Genomic DNA, 22263 nt, shown 5'->3' with positions numbered 1-22263 from the left:
GTGAAATGGAAAGAGAGCAGAATAATTGGCTACTCTTTCTCACACACTGTCCTGACAAATCACAGGTTTGCTTTCATCATTCTGATTTTAAATTTGTTTCCATCACCTCAATTTTTAACATATTTGTTCACATCCATAAAAAAAGTGCTCTCATTCAGATTCAGCCCCGGGTCAAGCAGTTGATGTTCTGCGTCTTCCTTTGATTTTGGATCTGTAACAATAAGAAGAAGACATTTCTAAAAGTTAGTAGAAAAGCCTAATTTAGCATATATGTGTATAGTTTATACTCGTGTGTATTCAGTGTTTCATTAAACCACTTACCCCTGCCTACATCAAGATAGTGAGACTTTGAAAGATGATGCATGCATCACACTTACCTTGGCAAGTTTCCACTGCGAGACATTAGATTCAAACCGAGAAAGAGGAATCCCATAAAAGCAACCAAAATCATCCAAAATATTATAACAATTGAGTCTGAAAGGGAAGAGGAAAATTCCTATGATGTTCATTAACACAGGAAGACAAATAAGAATATTCCAAAAATGATAAAGTCTTACATTTGTTGTATTTAAGATTGGTCTCATCCACAATCACAGGATCAAGGTAATCATAATAGTATTCCCATTCATAGAGAACAGTTGAGTTCTCCATTACAGCCAAAAAGTTTGCGATAAAAAAAATACAGTCATTTATTTTAAGCCTATGGAGAGCTCCCTCCAAACCTCACCCACGTGCATGTCTGCTCAAGTCCAGTGGTTTTTCATCTGGTCAGCCCTGTTTATATAACCAGCAGATGCATGCAATGTGCAGGTTTGGCCACAGGAGGGCACTAGAGAACCATTCAACAGGGAAACATTCAGGTAAACTGAAATAGAACTCAGCATGGGAACAGGACTAATAAAACAATACCTAATGCTGTGTCCTACTGCTCTGTTTGCAATCAATAAGATGGTCTAATGAGGTGCACCTCATTCCATTATTATTATTATTATTAATTATCAGTAATCAGTATCAGTAAGTAATATTTCTAATTCAGTTATATACTATATACAATGTAAAACTATTTTAAGGTATTTAAAAAGCGGATTTCCCTGCTGACACCACTGCCGTGACATCAAACGAAGCCATGTGCCAATCCACAGTGTTTTAAACTGCACGACGTGCAATCATACAAAACTCTCGCAAAGCCATGGTGTTACACATCCGGCACAGTAGGTGGCGTTGTGCACTTTCAACGTTTTTTTGTAGTAGAAGAAGACGGACGCTGACACGCGCACGCTGGGGTGGGACCTCGAAGCCAGTATTCCTAGCATAGCAGAGCTTTGACTCGCAATGTAATCAGCATCAAAATATAGCCTTTCAGCGTCGCTATTTACATTAGCTAACGTTATGTGCTGGTAGAGTCTCGACACAGAACTGTTTTCCAACCGGGTTTTCAATATAAAAAGCCACTATGGACGCAGTGAACGCGTTCAATATGGAGGTAAGTTTGCTCGTGTTTTAGCCCAGTCCAAAAAGCTAAACCAGACGGCTAGCGTAACCGCTAAGTAATGACAGTTGGTGTCTGTTAGGTCATTTGTTTTATGGCTGATATAATAGTAATTATTCAACTTAAACAGCCGAGTTTTTATAATTTTTTGGGTGGTGTATTGGCTTCCGTGAACGTGGTCGATTAAAACGTAAACATGGTTTGTTTGGATTCGTTAGCCGTTAGCTTACATCGACTTCAACGCTTGTACGTTAACGTTAATCTGGCAAGGCCTGTGGATTTAGTCTCCAGCTAACATTTTACTTTACCGAGAGCAGAACTGTCCATACTAACGTTAGGGTAGCACTAGCTTCTATAGCCGTATATATCATATAATTGTATCCTGCTGTCATTATTACAACTACATATTTTGTTAACGTTAGCACGGCTAGGCTTTAATGTTGCTTGTTTTGAAGAAATGAGTGTAACTTCAATTTAACGTTATTAACGCACAACAAACCAACATGGGTTAAGCTTATCAATATGTGCTCGTATATTGTTGATACTCGAGGACTCTGGACTTCTTTTGTCTTGCTGTATTTTGAAAGTGTATGTCGTTGATGGTGGGACATGAATTTCAGGTGCTATATTCACTTCCGTGTTGCTTTCAACTGACTGCTGGTAACGGGTATCAACACCAATGACGATAAACATTGTCAATTAATTACAATCAACAAAATCCAATCTTCTTAATCACAGATGCTCGGATATAGTTATAAACTACAAGTTAAGTTTTACCAAGCTGAGTAAAAACAAATTATGTCACGTTGTTCTCTCTACAAAGAAGATGTTGCAACCCTTGTCAAGTAGTCTGTATTTTAATTCAGAAAATCTTGTTTAAGCCTTCTTATTTGTTAATTATATCCAGTTTGATGTTACAACATTTTCTAGTATCCATTAGTCGGAAATGGCTGTATGTAACTGTATTTTGTGGTGTTAATGACTATTCCAATTTTATTGTATATTTTAATATTGTTGTTTTTTAATTTTACTGATGCAGTTTTTTTTTTTTTTACTATTGTCAGTTGTTCTCCATGATTGACATGAAGCCTCCGATATCCCGTGCTAAGATGATGTCTGTGACAAAATCAGCCATCAAAGCTATAAAGGTAAAGTGAATGCCGTATCAGTTTGATTTTCATAGCAAAGAATGGCTAATGATGTGGTGATGTCCCAGACATTTTGATTTAGATTGGTTAGAATAAAATGCTGTCATTATATTGAAAGCATTTTGAATTGTAATTTGATTCACTATAAGTTTTGTATGTAGTATATAACAAAAATAATGACAATTTTCCCTATTTTTTCATCTGTTCCCTACCTCTGTGGTCTTATCTGTAGCATGATTAATGTATTATCTTGTATGCTGTGGCTGATGTTATTTTTTTGTCTTTTATTAGCTTTACAAACATGTTGTCCAGATTGTTGAAAAGTTCATCAAGAAGGTATGTACTATAGAGCATGTTACTTTACATTAAACTATACATTTGAGTTCAGTGTGCAAATGCAATTTGTCATGAGACAATAGTAATTAATTGTCTGTTTTTGTTTGTATTTTTTCCAATAGTGCAAGCCAGAATTAAAAGTCCCTGGATTGTATGTGGTGGATTCCATTGTTCGACAGTCACGACATCAGTTTGGTGTTGACAAGGATGTATTTGCGCCCAGATTCTTGAAGAACTTCACAGATACCTTCCAAAACCTTTACAACTGCCCAGAGGATGACAAGGTACTGTATTTGTATGTTAATTGAAATGCTGTTTCTATAATAACAATTTAAGATAATCAGAAATATTTAAAGATTGGGATTGTTTTTTTGTTTTCTTTCAGAGCAAAATTATCCGCGTCCTGAACCTGTGGCAGAAGAATGGTGTGTTTGACATGGGCATCATTCAGCCTCTGATGGATATGGCCAATGGAGCCATTGAACATGCTCCTGAACTGGAAGGTAAATAAATAAATATAATAATACATGTTAAAAAAGTTGTGAGTAATGTTGGTAATAATGCATTCGAGTGTTACCTGATGATAACGTAAAGTGAGGTTATAATTTGTCCACTATTTGATGACCTGTATGCAAAGGTGTCAGTGTTGTTTTTTTGTTATCCAAACAGTTCCCACTGATCCCCAACCAGAGACACAGCTTCCTGTCTCTAGTGCCTCAGTTGTGCCTGCTGTGCCCCAGCTACCCACTCCTGATGCCTTAGCTGCTGTGGCACAGCTTTTCCAGTCGCCGCATGGTCAGGAGGTAAGCAGCACATTGGTGTAAGTCCTCTATCTTTTCTGGATTATGACACCTAGATAATTGAATGACCCCTCCCTCCCTCCTCTAGCTGCATCGGATGCTCCAAAACTTACAGCAGGCAGATAAGAGCCTGGCAGTCACCATTGCAAACAACATACCAAACCAACCTCAGGTGCCTGTGGCCGAGCTCAACCCCTACATTGCACCCACAGAGAAGAAAAACTCTTTAGCTGAGGTAATTTCATTGCTCAGTGTCACAACATAATTTGCTGTATATATATATCCTATCTCTATATCCTTTTCATTCATCTGTGTAATATATTTCTGTATATATTTTCTCAGAAACTCCTTGACCGATTTGACTACGACGATGAACCTGAGGATATAACGGCTAAAGAAGGCGGAGCCCAGTCACAGTGAGTTTCATAAACTGAATTTCTATATATATGCTTATGCATTTGTTGTGTATGTTTTGAATGAAAGTGCAAAGACAAGAGCACAGCATACATTTTCAGTTGATATTTTGAAGCATGTTCCATACCATTGAAATTATTTTCCTTTGACAGCTAAAATAACATGCTCCATTGGTAATCAACGCAGCTGACATTCAGTTGTGTTTTCAGTCAGCTGTTAGAGGGAAAAGTACCTGCTGTTACGACTCTGATGTAGCCAAATTTTATTTCATTAAAAGGCAATGTGGTTACTATCGTGTGGATATTTTGAAATGGTTACTTTGTGGAATTGGGTTTTGGGCTTTCTGGTTTTGAGGCAGGTTAAAGTCCCTCTCCTCTCAAAAAATGTGTTTTGCTTATTATTTACTTTATTTACTGTCACTGTGCAGAATGATGTGTGTCCAGACACTAGAAGGCTGTTTTTCACATTCATGATGGGATCAATACTGCTCAGACCTCAGTCGTTAACCAGAATGCTTCAGATACCAAAAACATGTCCGGTTGCACAGATTCTCCATATGAACACACCATTCTTGTTCATATCTCAGGAATGCCTTGACTGAAAATCTTCAATTCTAGCACAAACGTCCACTGTGCTTATGGGTTGCACTGATTTGAAGTTGGCCGTTAAAGGTCACTGTGTCCTCATAAAGCACGTTTTTCACATTAATGTCTAATAGGATAAAATAAAGTGATAACATTTGGTTGGACGTGCATGTGAACTGCAACAGAACTGGTTGGCGGAGGGATACAACTGTGAGGTGGTGGTTCTAGTTTCATGTATTTTATTATTTTATTGCTTTTGACAGTTTCTAATACCCAAACTTAATATCTGTATATATTTTGTCATGACAGAGGAATTCCTGAAAACGTATTTAACCAGTTTCCTGGTCAGATGCCCAACGCAGAGACTGTTCATCCACATATGATAGGACAGAGCGGTGGTATAGAGGTATCCAATTATAACTGCATTATATAATTACTCAAGTAGCTCTGAAATGGAGCATATTACCTCTCTAGTATAATACCAGCATGTTGTCCACAAAATATTAGGAGCAAATTCAGTTGCTCGTTTTGCATTTTGTTCTTTGTGGTGTCAAGCTAAAATTACACTTACATTAATAAAAACAATGTTTTCAAATATTTATGTTTTGATTATGTAAAGGATCAAATGTGTGAAACTGTTGCCCGCTTCAGTTACAATGTATCTTTTTTCTTATTTTAATTTTTTCTATCTATGCTATCTCCTTTGGCTGTGTCTTTGTCACCCCTCAGCATGGTGGAGGAATGAGTCATGGTGAACATCATATGATGCTTGATGGATTCCGTTCCATAAATGAATCTTATTCACAATCGCAGGTAAATCTTCAGACCCAGTTTAGCTTAAAATGCTTAAAATGTCATTCCTGCGAGTGCCTTTCTTACTAGTACAATTGAAACAAGACAATGACCTTGCTTTCTCAATTGGCAGGAATGTTTCTGTGTGTACACTCATGGTGTAAACCACTTTGAACTGATACTTGAAATCCTCTGCTCATTAATCCTGGAAACACATTTGTCATGTCACCATTGTCTAATAGGGGAATTCAAGAGAAGACTCTACTATGAGGCGGGAGGGCAGACACAGAGGCTATGGCAGGAGATCCAGGTCTGGTTCAAGGTAAGAGGCTACTCATCACTTTATTTGCATACCTAGTTTTAATTATCACATTTTCCCGTCACTGAGAGATTAGCAGTCGAATCAGACTCCTTAGAGCATATAGTTGATTATTCGGGGTCACCCCTAGTTCAAGTCAACTTTATTTATAGTGTCATATCATAACAGAAGGACATTTTTTCACATAGAGCAGGATTAGAGAATGCTTGTGATTTTCAAATTGAACTGGTATCATATGAAACTATAACACCTAAGAGATGGATTAATACCAACCAACCCTGCCATGATAGCTTGTTGGGAAAGAGGTTAAGTAAGGATTCAAACTAACCCAGATTTAGGCGAGTAAAAACTGGCATGGTGATTTTCAAAATTATTTATTAATTTATTTATTCTGATTTATCACTAAAGCAACTTGATACAATGCTGACCAGCATCTCAAATACATTTGAGGCATCTACTGTTGACCTGATCTCCCTCCTAAAGATCCTCTATCCTCCCCCCAAAAAGACCAAAATGGCTCTATGTGGGTCTAAGGTCTGGGAAATGCTGGGATGTTTTTTATCCAAATCACTGGATCTTTTTATGATCCATAACTAGGTTATGCTGTCGACTCCCATGACTCAGTGTTCATGTTGTTATTTTATATCTCAGCCATTGGTGAAAAGGATAACATTCACCTGAGGAATTTAATTATTTGTTGATTGCATATTTCAGTTAGTTCAATATTTTGTGTTGCAGATCTCCCAGGAGAAGAAGATCAAGATCTACATCCCGTTCAAGGAGATCACGGCATCAGCGCTCTCATTCTCGCTCCAGAGAACAGCGTTGGAGATCTCGCTCTCGCTCTCAGGACAAGAATGAAAGAGAGAATGACAGAGAGCGCAGACAAAAAGGTCTTCCTGGCATAAAGAGCCAGATACTCAGTGGTAAGTGCTACAACCGAAACAGACCTGTGAATGTGATGTATGATGATAATTATAATAGTTTGAAACCACAATGCTGTATATCTACAGGCTACAGCACATAATTGTAATATTGTTGATTATTATATTTTTTTGAATGATGAATTGATAGTTTGCTGTGTAAACAAGTTCTAGTCAAAGCTAACAGAACCCAAAGTGATGTCTTTTATAGTTGAATATACAATTTAATAGGCTTTATTTCCATATATATATAATATTATATGAAATATCATATATGAACATTAAGGTTATACAAATGCATACTACTACTATATATAGAGATAGATAGTTAGTAAGTAAGTAAGTAAGTCAGTCCGTACATATATGGCATGCCTGTCACAAGGGCCATGAGGGCTTGGTTGAGGTGGAGAGGCTTGAGTGTCTCCATGACTCCTGAAAGCAATATTGTTCGCAAGTTTAACAAAGACAGGCAGGTCATGGGGGGGTAGAGGCCATGTGAAAATCAGCACCTTCTCCAGGCTGGGGGATGGGCATGAGGCCACCTAGTCACCCTGTAAAACTACCATCGAAGGAGATGAACAAGGCCAAATACGTCAAGGTCAAAAAGAGTGCCCCAAGAAACAAAAGAGCCTTTTATTCAGAATATGGCAAGCAAAGTGGAACTGGCTGCAGCTGACAGAGAACTGAGCAAGGTGTAAAACATCACCAAACCATTCTGTGGTCAATATTACACCAACACCATGCCAGTCAAAAACAAACAGGGACAGGTTATATCAACCGAGAAGGAGCAAGCTGTGAGATGGGTTCAGCATTTCAAAGAGGTGCTGAATCGGTCGGAGCCATATGACCCACCACACCACAGCCTATGGATGATATTCTTGATGACACCATCTCACCTACAAACGCTGAAGTACTAACAGCAATGAAAAGTTGCAAGGCAGCTAGAATCAGTGCAGAGAAGCAGAGTCGCTCAAAGCTGATGCCACCACAGCTGCCACTGTGCTAAACGAGGTCTTTGCTAAGATATGGGAACATGATGTCATACCAAAGGGCTGGAGCAAGGGGCAGCTCTGCAAACTGCCAAAGAAAGGTGACCTCAACAACTGACAACTGCCCTCCCAGTAACGTATTCTGCAGGATTCTCCTCAAAAGGGTTGAGCAGGGGTTGCATCCACCAGATATTTGCTCTCCGCAACATCATTGACCAGTGCCTGGAATGGAATGCGTCTCTGTACAATCACTTCATGATTGCACAGGGAGAGTCTTAGGCCTGTGGAATCCCCCTTAAAATTGTCAACCCCTTAAGAAAGTTACTATGAACACATTGATTGCAACATTATCCTGGATGATGCCCTCACTTAAAGGCAGAGTAGGTAATTTGGAAAAACTTCCGAGACTTTGAACGCATCGTGGAACCGAAAAATTCCCCTTCGCTTGCTTTCTCATTCCCAGTAAATCTGGTTAACCATTAGCTAGATTCCCTGGGCCACTAGATTTGTCAAACAATTCATACTTTCAGGTTTCCTGGGGAACCTGAGTAGTAACCATTACAATGGAGTTGTACATTTAAAGCCAACCCTCTCCTCTCCATGACAACATATACCAGTCAAATAAAAAGAAAACAATGAATATCTAGCATTAAAATGTAAACGGATAGTAAAGTTATACCCAATTTAAATCTCTTGCATGTTACAAGAAGTTACTAATCTCATTTTGATTTTTAGTTTGCAGCACTACACTTTGGGTTGGACAACTAGACAAGAAAACGCAGCAGTCTGACGTGATGTCTCTTTTAGAAGAGTTTGGTCAGATTGAATCCATAAATGTAAGTTTGGACTATTCATCTCAAAGATCCTTGTAATCTTCTGTGGGTTTAAGATAATGTCATGAAGTATTTGCACTGTTACCTTTTTGTTTCTCTGTGTCCAGATGATTCCTCCGAGAGGTTGTGCATATATTGTTATGGTTCACAGACAAGATGCATATACAGCCTTGAACAAACTCAGTAGGGGGTCTTACAAAGTCAATCAGAAACCGGTTAAGGTACATAAATACATATTGCTTTTATTTCCTTTTTTTGTATTGGTTCTGTAACCACTGGTTTAGTAGGGATTTTAGCTTGATCATAGCTAATGTCATTCTTTCTTAGATTGCTTGGGCTTTGAACAAAGGTATAAAATCAACGCACAAAAAGTTCTGGGACGTGGAGCGGGGAGTGACCTACATTCCCTGGAGCAAAGTCAAAGTTGAGGATTTGGAGAGCTATCGTGAAGGGGGTATGCTGGATGCAGAGACATTAAATCCAGGTAAACACTTATCCATTCCTTGAGCATGGTCCGTATTTACCTGCTGCATGCTATTGGATATGGTATTCCTAACCCTGTCATTGTACCTCTCCCTTGTGCACAGAGTGGAAAAATGGCAAGGACCTCAATAAGCAGACATCTCTAAATGGAGCACTGGAAAATATACCAGCAGGTGGAACCGTCACTGCTCACATTCAGGTAATGCTAATACAGTCTTTAAAAACCTTCTTTTTTAAATTACAGATGCTGATATTTTACTGGTTTAATTTCCTTGGTGCTGGAGGTTTACTTCACAATATTTATTGTGGAGGCAGTAAGGAAAATAAATGATTGTTGCGTATGAGTAGTGGAGCTTATCCGAACCACCTTCTCATCTTCTCTTCAAAAATCACATCTTTGCAGGTTTAAATGAAACAAAATACCAAAGTGACTGTCAATATCTTCTAATTAAATTGCAAATATTATTATATTTCCATACAGGGTTAATGTTAGAAATGTTTAGATTGTTTCAAAATGATCCACCTGCATCGGATCGGCAAAAATGAACCTAAAACGCTGTAGTATGCATGTCAGGTCAATAGGTGGCGGCAAAAATAGATAGACCTTGGTGCATGTAAATAATCTGTGTCCGCTGATCACAGAGATGGTGCAGCTAATATACACTTTGTCGGAGGAGCTCAGAGGTAACAACACGGACATAGCTCAGTAATCTGCCATTGTCAATGTTGTGTCGATGCCGTAGCATCACAGTTCCCACAGGGAGGTTTTTTGCTCGTTAGAGTTGCATTTTCGAAAGATTTCACTCTGGAACTTGCTTTCAAAAGTTTGTTTGCAGCCCCCCCCGAAATGCCATTGTTGTGTTAAGGAATGGCCAGTAAAATACTTATGCATATGTTGAAACATTGTCTTGTAAATGGCCCCTATGTTTCCAAAACTCTCACCTGCTTCAGAGGTTGGCAGGAAGTTCAATGTCTTCTCGTTATTAAGGTATTTGATGCAATAGGTATCGCAGTTCACATGTGTATTATTTTATTCATTCAGTATTTAACTTAAATCCATAGTTTTAGTTCAAAAGTGTGTCACCAATTTGTTCTCATAATATAGAATCGTATGTTATAACCCATAATTAATCATCTTGTGAACAATCGGTTTAGGTATTTAACTTCATGTAGGGTCATTAGTACTTTGAGAGGCATGTGACTCCTAGACCCACCCGCTCAGCAATTTAAAATTGAGTTGTTAGCATTTACCCTACAAGAGCTTAAATACCTAAACTCCCTACTTAAACATCTTCAAAAACCTAAAGTAAGTCAAGTTGCGTACGATAAAGCTTTCACAGATTTCCATGACCTGGATGACTGATAACCTTAACAGCAATGAGAAGTATCCACATTATGTAAAAGGTCATTAAAACATATTTTAAAATCATGGAATTTTATCAAATACAGTACTGCAATTTTAACTATTTAGCAGCTACTATTATTGGCAATATTAGTATCAATACTTCTATTTGTGGCAAATATATATTTTAGTGTAAAACTATTTTCAATTTAATTATTTCTTTGTCTCCTTCGTAGTGTTCTTTCTGAAAGAAAAAATACAAACCATGAGTTGATTATGATTGTTATTATAATTATATATTGTGATAATTATCATTGATCAATATATAAAAAAAACATGATAAAAGGAGAATTTCGAGACTGATGCAAAAATGGAAATGGCGCCATCTAGAGCCACTATTTGTAGAAACATGGCAGTGCAATGGAGCAGATTAGTTAAAGATGGATAAAAAAAAGCTCATTAAAGGTAACGAAAAAACAATACTTTTCAGGTGTTTAGACACTAAAGAAAACACTTATTATACTCCTTTTGTTCCAATATTTCTACCTAAATGATATCCACCTTCCTAACTTAATAAGAGAACTAAAGAGAGAAAAAATACATGACGGAAAAAAGAGACTGGGCTTTACATTTGTTATTTTTTTTATGTATGCAGGCGCAGGGTTGTCCCCGACATCATTGCTCTTTTAAAAATTCTATAACGTTGTTGGTTCACTGCATCCGAGAATGTAAGCTAGCCAAGGACCTGATCAGACAGAGCTCTTTTTAGAAGCCTGGGGCAGCTTTTTGCAATTGTTTTAGATGAGTGAAGCATTTTGCTTGTTGCTTTTGTGTTGCTGAGCGGCTCAGGTTTTTTTCTTTATGCGCCTCATGTTTTTGCAGTTCTTTTAACACAGAGTAAAAAAAAAAAGTGTTTTTCCCCATTGTCCAATCGGATGGATTAAGAGGCCGACCTTCTATTGTGACGACATCAAATGGTTTGGGTTAAGCTAATGTTAGCTTTCTTTTTGTTGCCCCAACTAAGCTGCAAAATATATCGGAACAAAATGAGCCTATACTAAGTCCCACCCCTGGAACTGGCCAGTCATAGTGAAGGATCAGCAGGCTCTGATCAGGGTTCAACAATTATACAGCTCTGCTCCATAGACTGATGCAACTGTTTCAAATTTTCTTCATTTTCAGTCAGGTTTTGTGGCTTTCAAGCTAATCATGGTTCAACGTTGTCCCTGGGGTGCGTGTAATAGTGATACCCATTACCTGGAGGGGTTGAATGGTGAACTAAGTTTCCTCTTTAATCACCCCGGACATTAGCATTTACAGTGCAATTGGACATTATTTAAAAATACTTACTAAATACTCACTATTTACTAGTGTTGGTGCTATGCTATGCAAGCTACCGAAGTTATTCTGAATGTGTACGCTGCTTTTTTTTTAATGAGCTTTACAGGAACAGTGTAATGATTTAATTTCATTATCTGTCATTATCCATTTAACCCAAGGTAGAGCCGTTATAGACAGCGGGCTTCATTGTAGCTCTGGCAGCTTGACGGAGTAGCAGTTAAACTGCAGCTTAGTGAAAGATACTTTCTGACACTAAGGTTTAATGTAAAGCAACTTACTAACTTTTAGCTCTGTCTGATCGGCCTGAACGTTGGTGAAACAAGTTTGTCTCTACTTGATGATATGTCGTGTTTGACTTGGTGATGCATCAAGACGATGGGGGGGAAAAAACAGTTGGCAGTGCCTCCCTGCCTACAGCAGAGTTGTCATCAATTGTGTGAATGCTTGTGAGCTCCACATGTCACATCTTCACACCTGAAGTATAACTGGAAGACACATGTTTTATATGGAACATACCTGTGCTTTGAGTGCTGATGAACCTGAAATATCAAGGTATGGTATTAGATAAATTTGATAGAATCAGCTAATTGCAGATATATTCATCCTTTGATCCAACAAAAACACAGAGAGAAGTTAAAACGTTGACACCAAAAAAAATATGTTGCTTTCTTACGCTTCAACTAACTTTCTAAATGAACACTGAGCTCGACATTTGTCACGTGAACATTTCTCAAAGAGGTCAGACAGCTCATTAATGGTTGCTTATTACAACTTACTGTCCAAGACTTTTAGAAAACCTTCTCAGTAAAAATGTGTGCAACAGATGTGGGATATTATTATTATGAGTAATTTAGACTGCTTAAGGGGGGGACTATGAAAAGAGAAATATCTTCATGAAACTTCACCTTAAATTAATGTCAGATTATTTATTCTATAAGAGGGTTGTCAGTATGTGAATTGCATCTTTGTTTGCATCATAAGGTTGTTTTCGGTCACCTAATAAGCAGACTTTGATGTCTTATATGGTGATTCCATCCACAATTGAGAGAAGCTCCTCTGCTCATAGGCATTCAATCCAGCAATGCTTATTCATTCGTTTCTCCTTTTTGCTTTGCAAAATATTTGCATCTAGTAACCTTGTACTGTGCCGTATTACGTATTCAAATAAAGTGGGAATTACAAAAAACTTCAATTACTGTGGTATGTGTAGAGGGAAGCATTTATGTGATCGTTTCTGTTGTCAGTATCTGAGCTCCACTTTACAGAATGTCTGGGTTTGGCAAAGTTACCAGTAATTCTGTCTAGAATGGTTCATTTCCACAACTACTTACACAAATAATGTCCTGACAATCCACCAGAGGTTGAATGACACAAACACATTTAAATGGTTGGTCAGCTTCTTGTTGAGCAATTTGTTTCTGTTTTGGTTGCATTAGGTGTGAACGCTAAACTCATGGATTTACAAACTGATATTGAGCTTTTTTTAATTAGCAGAGATTTGTTAAAAGATTTAAAGCAAATAAAAAAAATCCTCATGACCACATGCTGAATAAATGGTAAAAATAACTAGGTTTAATCAGATGACCCCGCTGGACTGTCTGCAACCTGCCATACTTATCAGGCATGCTAGACTCTACACCTATTTGAAGAGACAGGTTGCACAGATGCCTTGAGGTCCAGAATATCAGACTGTTGGCTGCTGGTTGGACTTAAAGGCCTGATTGGGAGGAAGTGTCCGAGTGGGAGACAAGGTAAGCCGACAGTATCTTAAACAACTTGTATGCAAAATGGTGCACCAAAGTTGTTAAGGAAAACTGGACTGCAGATTTTTCAATTGTTAAGACATGTTTCTGGCAACGGGGGATGTTTCCAGAACAAAACAAAGCCTGAGTCATTGTTCATGAATTTATCTTCAGGATGCACTGCATTACATACAGCAGGTTTCAGTTATCTATGCTTTTCTTTGTACGGGACATGGTGCTCGAACCTGTGCTGTTGATAGAATTTGGGAAAAAGCTCTGAAATCTGGAAGAACAAATCTGCTCAAACTACTCACATTGTAGTCTTGGATATCAGCGAAACTCTGTCCAAAAATAGGATAGCATACATTCATTACTGAACCATTTTTTATGCTTCTTTCTCACATCTTAAAAGATCAGTAAAATAAATTCTAGTTGAATTGAGTATAGTTATCAATGTGGATTATGATCAGGAAATAATTACAATAGACAAACTACTGTTTTAAAGAAAAGAAAAGGTGGTACTCTGTTCTTCACATGAAGGATAATTGCCTCTTCTACCAAAGAGAGGACGCACTTTTAGAAGTTTGTATATGACAGCTATTTCCTGTAGCTGCTAAATTTCAAATTAGGACTTAAAACGATGTGTCCAAATGTCTGCCTGCTCAGTATGATGAAGCACAAAAAAGATGTATTCTATTTGCTTAGACTCATAAAAGATGCACGAGTTAATCCTAGTTGTGCTTTTATCATAGTACAAGATCAGTGAGCAGAGATACTTAATAAGTTGAAACTAACCCAAACCTTTTCATGTTGCTAGTCATTTAGCAGTGTAAGGGACTTGAATTTGATGCATTGCGTAAAATACACTTTCATGTGGGTTTAAACACATTTTTCGGTTGTTTAAACTCACCAAGTCCTCGACTTTGAATCTGTGGAATTCCAGCCCTGAAGCGAAAGGCAAGCTCCTAGTTGTCACTGAGACCACTTGCATGTATGTGTCATGCAACAGCAGTAGATGGCACACCATGCCTGTATGTTTATCCACCCAGCCATTTTATTTTCATTTTTTACAACTTTCTATCAAATGAACATTGAAGAAAATGATTGATGAGTAAAAATTAATTTTATTTATTTATAGTTTTTTTGTTTATTACAGCGTTTTTCCTTTGAAAATGATTAGAAATCTTTACGATTTTACAGAAATCTGCACTTCTCAGCCTTCTAAATCTTGAGTTGTAGTGCTTTTTCTATTTCTGTCTAATCACTATAAAACGTTATATAGCATCTCACATACCCACAAAATTACCATTATTATTTCTTGATTTTAAAAGGGAATGCACCCATTTGAATTCTTTGGATTCATGGCTTTTGAAATGTTGCTTTTTCGTCACCCATCACCTGTTTTCTTTTGGAGTTACTTCATAGTCTTCTGCCTCTGTGGATCACAAACAAACGTGTACCTCCTGCCGGATTACTAACTTCCACAGTAATGCAAATTGAGGTAAACCCATTTGTTTTCAGTTATGTTGCTACGTATAACATTATCCTGTCCAAATCATTTGAGCAATGAAAGTAGCTAACTTTAGCTTTGTTTGGCCCATTGACACCAACTTGCTCAGTCTGACTTGCATCAAAACGCACACACTATGTCTACGTAATCCCATACACCAACGCTGTCAAGACATGCTGCTGTCCTTCCAACATCAATGCCTATCAACTCTCCATAAGGCTGCAATTTCACCACATTTGATCCCTGGATGGGGACCTTGACAGGCTCCTCTGTCTGTGTGGTATGTTTGGTATGTGGTTTGCGTGTCAAATAACACCTGGACTACAGTGATGTGGCGAGTGTGTATATTTTGCGCTAAAAGAATGGTGTTTCAACGTCAGCCATTTGCTTGGCAGCAGAGAGGGGGAGAGTGGTGGTCGAGGGAGCAAATGGCATGTGGCGAAGCAGTGCCGGATAGGAAATATGATGTACCTGAACATGCAGGTGAAGTTACCTGTTCAGGTGATATCTGCTCGGCATAATGGGGCTGATGGGATTTTATTCACCACATGAAACTTACCCACAGTAGCTTAGGAACCAACGAAATACAGCATATATCTATAATATATAATATATATAATCTATAAGGATACTCCATTTACATATAACACGTGAATGCTGACTTCTCATACCCATAGAGCCCCAACAGTGGTTCAGTTTCAGAATTGCAAAAAAAAAATTACTCCATCTATTTTTGTCTGAAATGCCTTAAGGTTGGTTTGATGCCAAAAATCTGCTCTTAACTTTAAGGCCACGTGAATGATCTCTTATCTTGCGTACAGAACGTATCTTCCTGCAACTTCCAGACGGCAAATATCGCACCGCAACCTGGCGGTGATGTAAGTCTGATGTCAGAGCTCATATGTATGAGATCAGTGTTTCACTGGGAGGTCAAAAAATTAAAGAAATTCTAAAATGTACTTCTTAAAACAAATATTGCCCCAGGATGTTTGCATCCCTGAGTCCTTGTTTGTTATTGTATTTATAAATACGCCATAGATAAATAACTAAAACAGACCTTAGAGGATATTTCCAGGTCAACAATTAGCCTTGAATCTACAGGTAACCAGTCATGTTGAAGTAAAGTGGATACAACAAATAATGTTGCCAGCCCTCGGAATGAAGTGGGCAAGGTTTTTTTTAAAGTTTTTTTTTTTTTTTTTTTAAAGTTTTTACTGCTCAGTTGGCATTCCATTTAAAACTAATAAAACTACAATGATTTGCAGTTTTTAACACAAGTTTTTAAACACATTTCATAACCTTACACTCAGTTTAATTGGCCTCCCACTTATTTTTATGGAATTTTTGAAACACCTTTGTACACTGCATAGGAAAAAGAAAATAAATCTTGACAAAGTAGTAAAGAAAGTATTGATAAATGGGACATGGCTTGCAAACAAGTAAAAGTAAAAATCAGCAACAAACTATTCAATCTAAGAACATTGAAAATGTGATTTACTATGCAATTTTAGGACTCGCAGAATTAAAATAGCTATAAAACTTCCAACTGCGTAAATTACACTTTTTAATATAATATTTAATAGTAATATCATAATATTTATAAAAGAAATACCACACAGAAATGTAAATGGTCCATGCTCTGTGAAAATTTCAAAATGTTTATGTATCATTTTCCCATGATCCATTTGGGAGTTTTAAGGGATGGAGACTGTCCAGTTTAAAATGTTATTATTTTCCAAAACATTAAATTAATATATGAAATTAATTTCTAGCATATCGCTGCAGAATTATGCAAAGTTTGGCAAAAATGTTTTCTTTTTATTTCATGAAGAAGTTAAGTGCAAACTCATTAGATTTTCTGAGAAATTTGTATTGGATGTAGGTTTTCACAAAGGTTTTGCATTTTTAACACTTTCAAACCTGCTTAGAATAAACTGAAGTACTTGTGAATGAGAGCTTAATTCAAGAGACAGGAGAAGTGAGGAGACTGAGAGATCCGTAATGATATGGTGTCATGTTGTAAAACCTTGAGCTTCGTTCTACATGTTGCAGACATCACAGGTCTGAGTCTAGCTCCTCTAGAGCATTCAGACTTGTACTGAATAGGTTCAGGTAGCTCCATCATCAACATGGGTTGTAATGTAAACTGAGCAGTCTTCTCCTTTCAGTCTGTATCAAGTGAAGTGACATTTGAAGGAAAGAGACTCACATGAGGCCTCACAAAGGTGAGTGTAAAAGAAATATCTTTGAATGTTGGAATTCCCTCTCTTGGAGAGGTAATGAATGGCTCATTCATAATAAAATTGACTTTTGAATGTTTTACCATGACATTTCGTTACTCGTGAATAATCTAAGATTATAATATATTAGATACATTCATTATAGAGCTGCATCATTACCGTCCTTTCACATCTCCTATAAATTACGAGTATAAACAAAGGAATTATATTGACGAGTGAAAACATTGAGTTGATACCCAGCAGAGATGAGACTTGATCAAAGAACCAATGCCCAGCTGCCTGACTCGTGGGGTTTCGTAAGTGTAAATAACCTGCAGGAAAAATGGAGCAGCAGATGTCCTCCATATTCTGCTGATGGAGGGAAACACCAGGGTAAGAGCAGATCCCTCTGTTGCTATTCCTGCAGTTCTGACTGCACCGAGGCTGTTTTGACATGAACTGCCTTTAATTTATTTCAACTGTATGTACGTAGTAGTTAAACAGCATGAAATATTTTGCTTGCATAAAAAACATTTATCTTCTGTTATTATGTTGCCTTTGTGTTTGATTTTTTATTTTTTTTTGCTGCAGTTCAAATTAAATCATACTCTATATTTACTTCCAGTAATGAATAATGAAGTGCAAGTACTTAAACAGTTATGTTAAACCTGAATTGGGTCCGTTTTACACCCGTGAAGCTATAGTCATATGTTGCAAAACAACATAAAATTGAATAGCTTTAAGGCTGCTGTAGGCAAATTTAGAAAAATGCAGGCATAACTCGGATGGATGCATCCCCTCCCCTGCTATGAGGTTACTTCATGTGCAAGTGGCAAAAAAAAAAAAAAAAAGAAACCGAAGTGAGAGCATCTTTTGTACTGATCCATATTTCACACAGAGAAAATACACTCTGACTTTGGTTGTTCTCAACTTGTTGAACACATGAATCATTCGAGGTATTTTATTTTTTGTACTGATGTTTTGGAGGCCTTTCAGGATCTTTTTGAAGGACAACAACATATAACATTCTATATCACTAACATGATTTATATCTAGATTTGCTCTGTAGCCTGTGTGCCCTCAGCCAGCTTTGGCACCAAGGAGAGACTTCAGGTGATCACCTTGCAGTATCTGGTAGGCTAAAGGTTTTAATTTAATGTGCTCAGTGAGTCTGTGACCAATAGTTATCATGTGTTCATGGAGAGAAATATAATTTATGTAAACAATAGTGTTAGGGTTGTAGGATGGACGTATGACAGATGAATACCATCTGGGGAAAATGTAAATATAATGATGAATTTGAGTTAAATGAACGCATCAATGGTCTTATTGGACATACATGTTTAAATTGTGTGCATCACTAATAATACTTATAAAATAGGTTATCGGTTAACATTTCAAATGTTGGATATGATTTCACTGCGACTTCATTAATAGCTTTTTGTCGTTCTGACTAACTTTGAAATTGTAAATACAGTATCACCATTATTTGCCTTAAACAGCGTTAACTTGTCATTATAGATAAAAGCAACCGTCTATTATGTCTCATGCTATTTCATATACCCATACAATTTTCATATTTACATAAACCTTTAGTTCTAGAATACAGAATGATTATAATTATAATCATCATGTCATTGCAGTTATGAGAGAGGGAGGGAGCGCTTTTGTTCATTGTTAGTTTGTTGGTCACCAGGATATCTCAAAACATATTTGTCATCCTTTCCTTTATAGAAACTAGAGAAGAACTGTCAAATCCCAAATGTATTCTTGTTGGAGCAATTTGTTCAAATTAACATGTTTGGTTGTTTGGAACGCAGAACAATAAGACAATTGTTCTGCATTGCTGGGACAGGGATTTGCACCGTCTGGAAGCCTTTTTTGGTTAATAATTCACCTCAAATGTCATTGTCCCTCAGCAGCCTCTTACAGCTGCAATTCAAAATTGTAATGATTACAAAGTACTGTGTGTGTGTGTGTGTGTGTGTGTGTGTGTGTGTGTGTGTGTGTGTGTGTGTGTGTGTGTGTGTGTGTGTGTGTGTGTGTGTGTGTGTGTGTGTGTATACTTGGTAATATATAGGTACTTAATGCTGTGTTAAGCAATATAAACAACTGCAACCACAACCCATTAGTCTTGAATTTACTTTATTTTCCATCCATCCATCCATTTTCTACCGCTTATCCTGTATCAGGGTCACGGGGGGCTGGAGCCGATCCCAGCTGTCATTGGGCGAAGGCAGGGTACACCCTGGACAGGACGCCAGTCTATCACAGGGCCAATTTACTTTATTTTGAACATTTAAAATATATGTATGTATGTATGTATAAATTACAATGAACATAAGCAACATAAATTAACATTTCATGTCCTAAATGATGGAGAAACAAACAACATGCTTTTGTAGTTCTACCCCTATTATATACTAACTCATCAATACTCAAACCATCTCTCCTTCCCAGCATCCATCTCCACAAATAAACCACTATGTGTGTCCTCATCACACACAATCAAAAACACCCCAGTCAAGAATGTGACAAAGAAAACCAATAATATCTCCCTATCTGTACTTAACATCCTTTCTTGTATACCTTGTATAAACAGTGTAATTTCTTCCACCACTCCATTCCAAAAATCACCCCACAAGTTGATATGCAGACACTTTTAAGATTGATGTGAACTTTTCTTATTTTAATGCCTCTCTGTCCAAAATATTTTGTATGCCCAAAATATTTTACAGGTATTCTTCCTTATAAGTGTGCTAACCTGTTGTTTTTTTATCTGTGGACTTCCTCTTCTACACACGTTTGTACTTTTTTACGATGACACTAAACATGATGTATGATTTTTTTCTTAACATTGGAGCATGTCATCTTAAGACTGTAGAAAAACTGATAATATGTCTGTCTTTGTCAAAAGTGATGAAGATGAATACAAATGGCCTCGAATTAAGACGCTGCTTCATGCTTTGGGAATCAGAAGACATACATTTCAGTTTCATCTTTTCCTAACATGGATGTCGCTGTGTTTCCTTGTCTTGCAGGTGCCACCGGTTCAACAGGCAGCACCCATCGGAAGCCCACCTGCTTTTCCTGGCCCCATCCTGCTGTCCCCTACATCCTTGCCTCCAGGAGGAGCTCCTTTCATGCCCACAGAGTTTGACCCCATAAAGTTGGTAACAGGTAAGACATTTACATAGAAGAAATAAGTGTGGATTTTTCAAAAATCATCTAAAGGGGATGGGGTCTTCTCTTTGGAGTTGAGGATAATATGAACACATCTGTGATGTAATATTGTCACTGTTCTTGTCTTGATGTTACTTCTTTAAACTTGTCCTGTCTGGTCTATTGTTTTTGTTCTGCCACAATACTTAATTCCCACCGGGGATTAATAAAAACCTTATCCTCTTTGTAGCAGGAAGTGTAAAACCTCCAGAGGAGTCGACCAAGGATTCCAAAGGAGACACGGGCACATCCTCAGATCTGGGCACTGACAACCACCTGGGATCTCCTACAGCACCAGTGATGAGCATGCCAGGCCCAGGAGTCATGCAGGGTTCCAGACCGGGTATGCCTCCTCCCGGCATGCAGAATCCTCATCTACCTCCATTCCTCTCGCCACCCAACATGCCACACATGCCCCCACAAATGATGCCCGGAGGACACATCTTTCCACCGGATAGGTTCAGAATGCCTTTGCCCTTTCCTCCCCGTGGCCCTCCTTTCCATCGACATCCATCAATGGGACCAGAGGGCATGGATGACAGAGAAGGGAGGCTTTTCGGAAATGGGAGACCAGGGTTTGGGTGCCCACCCTTCCACAGAGGGAGGTGGTAGAGGTTGGTTGAATGAAGGACCTGAGGGGGGGAGGATGCTGAATCACTGTGACAGGATGAGTATCAAAACATCTGGTTCAACTCGGACTGCTGTAAATAATTGGGGGTGCATAAACAGACTTTCTTTGACAACACCAGAACCTTTTCTTCGTGTCAGATCATGAAAATCATGACACTGTTCTGAATGTGGTCCATGCTCCTCCACGTTGACCAGAGAAGTGACTATTTGCTGTAAATACTGTATCTGCTTGTTGGTGTTTGCTATCTTTTGTATATTTGAAGTTGTGTAGCTTATGCTTAAGTCTAATATTAGTTATTTGTAGGTAAAAACAAAGGCAAAGTCTGTATTTTTGAGCTTATTCCCTCACCAGAGTTTTTGTGTATGGAAGGAGACTGTACAAATCTATAATTCATACAGTTTTTGGTATTTTGTTTTTAGTAAAAATGCCTTTGTAACACACTGATGTTTAATTCTTCCGCTGAGAAGTTGGGTTTCATTTGAAGCAGAAGATTTAATGTCCTGCCAGTAGAGGGTAGAGTAAACCCTGTTACCATGGCCAACCTCTGTTGTACATTAAGGTCACACCTTGTAGGATCACATGCAGTGAATATTAAAAAAAAAGAGGTACTACCATTTGATCAGATTATTTTATTTGTGTCCATCAAGCTGACATGTTTTAACACCTTTCTCAGAGCTGGGTTGATAAATAGCCATACATAAGAAGTTCTTATCAGTTTTATTCATCACTGGTCAAACAGCAATCATGATGTTCAGTATAACATACAGATAGGCTACACAACAGTTATTTCATCTTGATAATTATAAAGCTGTTTTTTTACAGTTTAGATAGAAGTCAGTTTATACCTCAGTCTGTAGTTCTCATCGCACTTCATTGCTCACGTTGAATAAAAAGCACCTGTATTTGCAGGAGATGGGATGCACAGACGGACTGAACCAAATACCCTCTGAATGACACGCGCGTGTTAAAGAAAGAGATTATTTCACGTAATTCTCAAACTAAACACTCTCCAGTAATACTGCGTGTCATTGAATGCCGATTCGAGGTGAAACGCAGCTGATTGGCTCTGGGAATAAATAAGTGGCGTCGTCGTGATCCACTTGCACGCCGTCTCCAAGGTCCGCGGGCTCCGCCCCTCTCAGCGGT

The 22263-nt window shown here is 37.9% G+C and overlaps 1 protein-coding gene across 2 annotated transcripts; it reads left to right on the top strand.

Moving 5' to 3' along the window:
• The first annotated feature begins 1280 nt into the window (after positions 1 to 1280).
• LOC311019399 (SR-related and CTD-associated factor 4-like) lies at positions 1281 to 21731 on the top strand. 2 transcript variants are annotated; one of them, XM_084018780.1, is made up of 18 exons: positions 1281 to 1483; positions 2554 to 2637; positions 2929 to 2973; positions 3096 to 3257; positions 3359 to 3476; positions 3643 to 3776; positions 3862 to 4008; positions 4116 to 4189; positions 5081 to 5177; positions 5501 to 5584; positions 5806 to 5885; positions 6621 to 6808; positions 8530 to 8630; positions 8735 to 8848; positions 8955 to 9111; positions 9215 to 9309; positions 20306 to 20444; positions 20680 to 21731. In XM_084018780.1, exons 1-18 carry the CDS (start codon positions 1454 to 1456, stop codon positions 21096 to 21098), a joined length of 2268 nt encoding a protein of 755 aa, XP_083874906.1. In that variant the 5' UTR covers positions 1281 to 1453; the 3' UTR covers positions 21099 to 21731. The 2 variants fall into 2 exon arrangements, with proteins under 2 accessions (XP_083874906.1, XP_083874905.1); XM_084018779.1 differs by having other exon boundaries at positions 20677 to 21731.
• Positions 21732 to 22263: the final 532 nt, after the last annotated feature.

Source organism: Eutrigla gurnardus (assembly GCF_963514095.1).
Source record: "Eutrigla gurnardus genome assembly, chromosome: 10".
Taxonomy (NCBI): Eukaryota; Metazoa; Chordata; class Actinopteri; order Perciformes; family Triglidae; genus Eutrigla; species Eutrigla gurnardus.
Note: the sequence above shows the minus strand (reverse complement) of the source record. Positions and strands in the feature narration are given on the sequence as shown.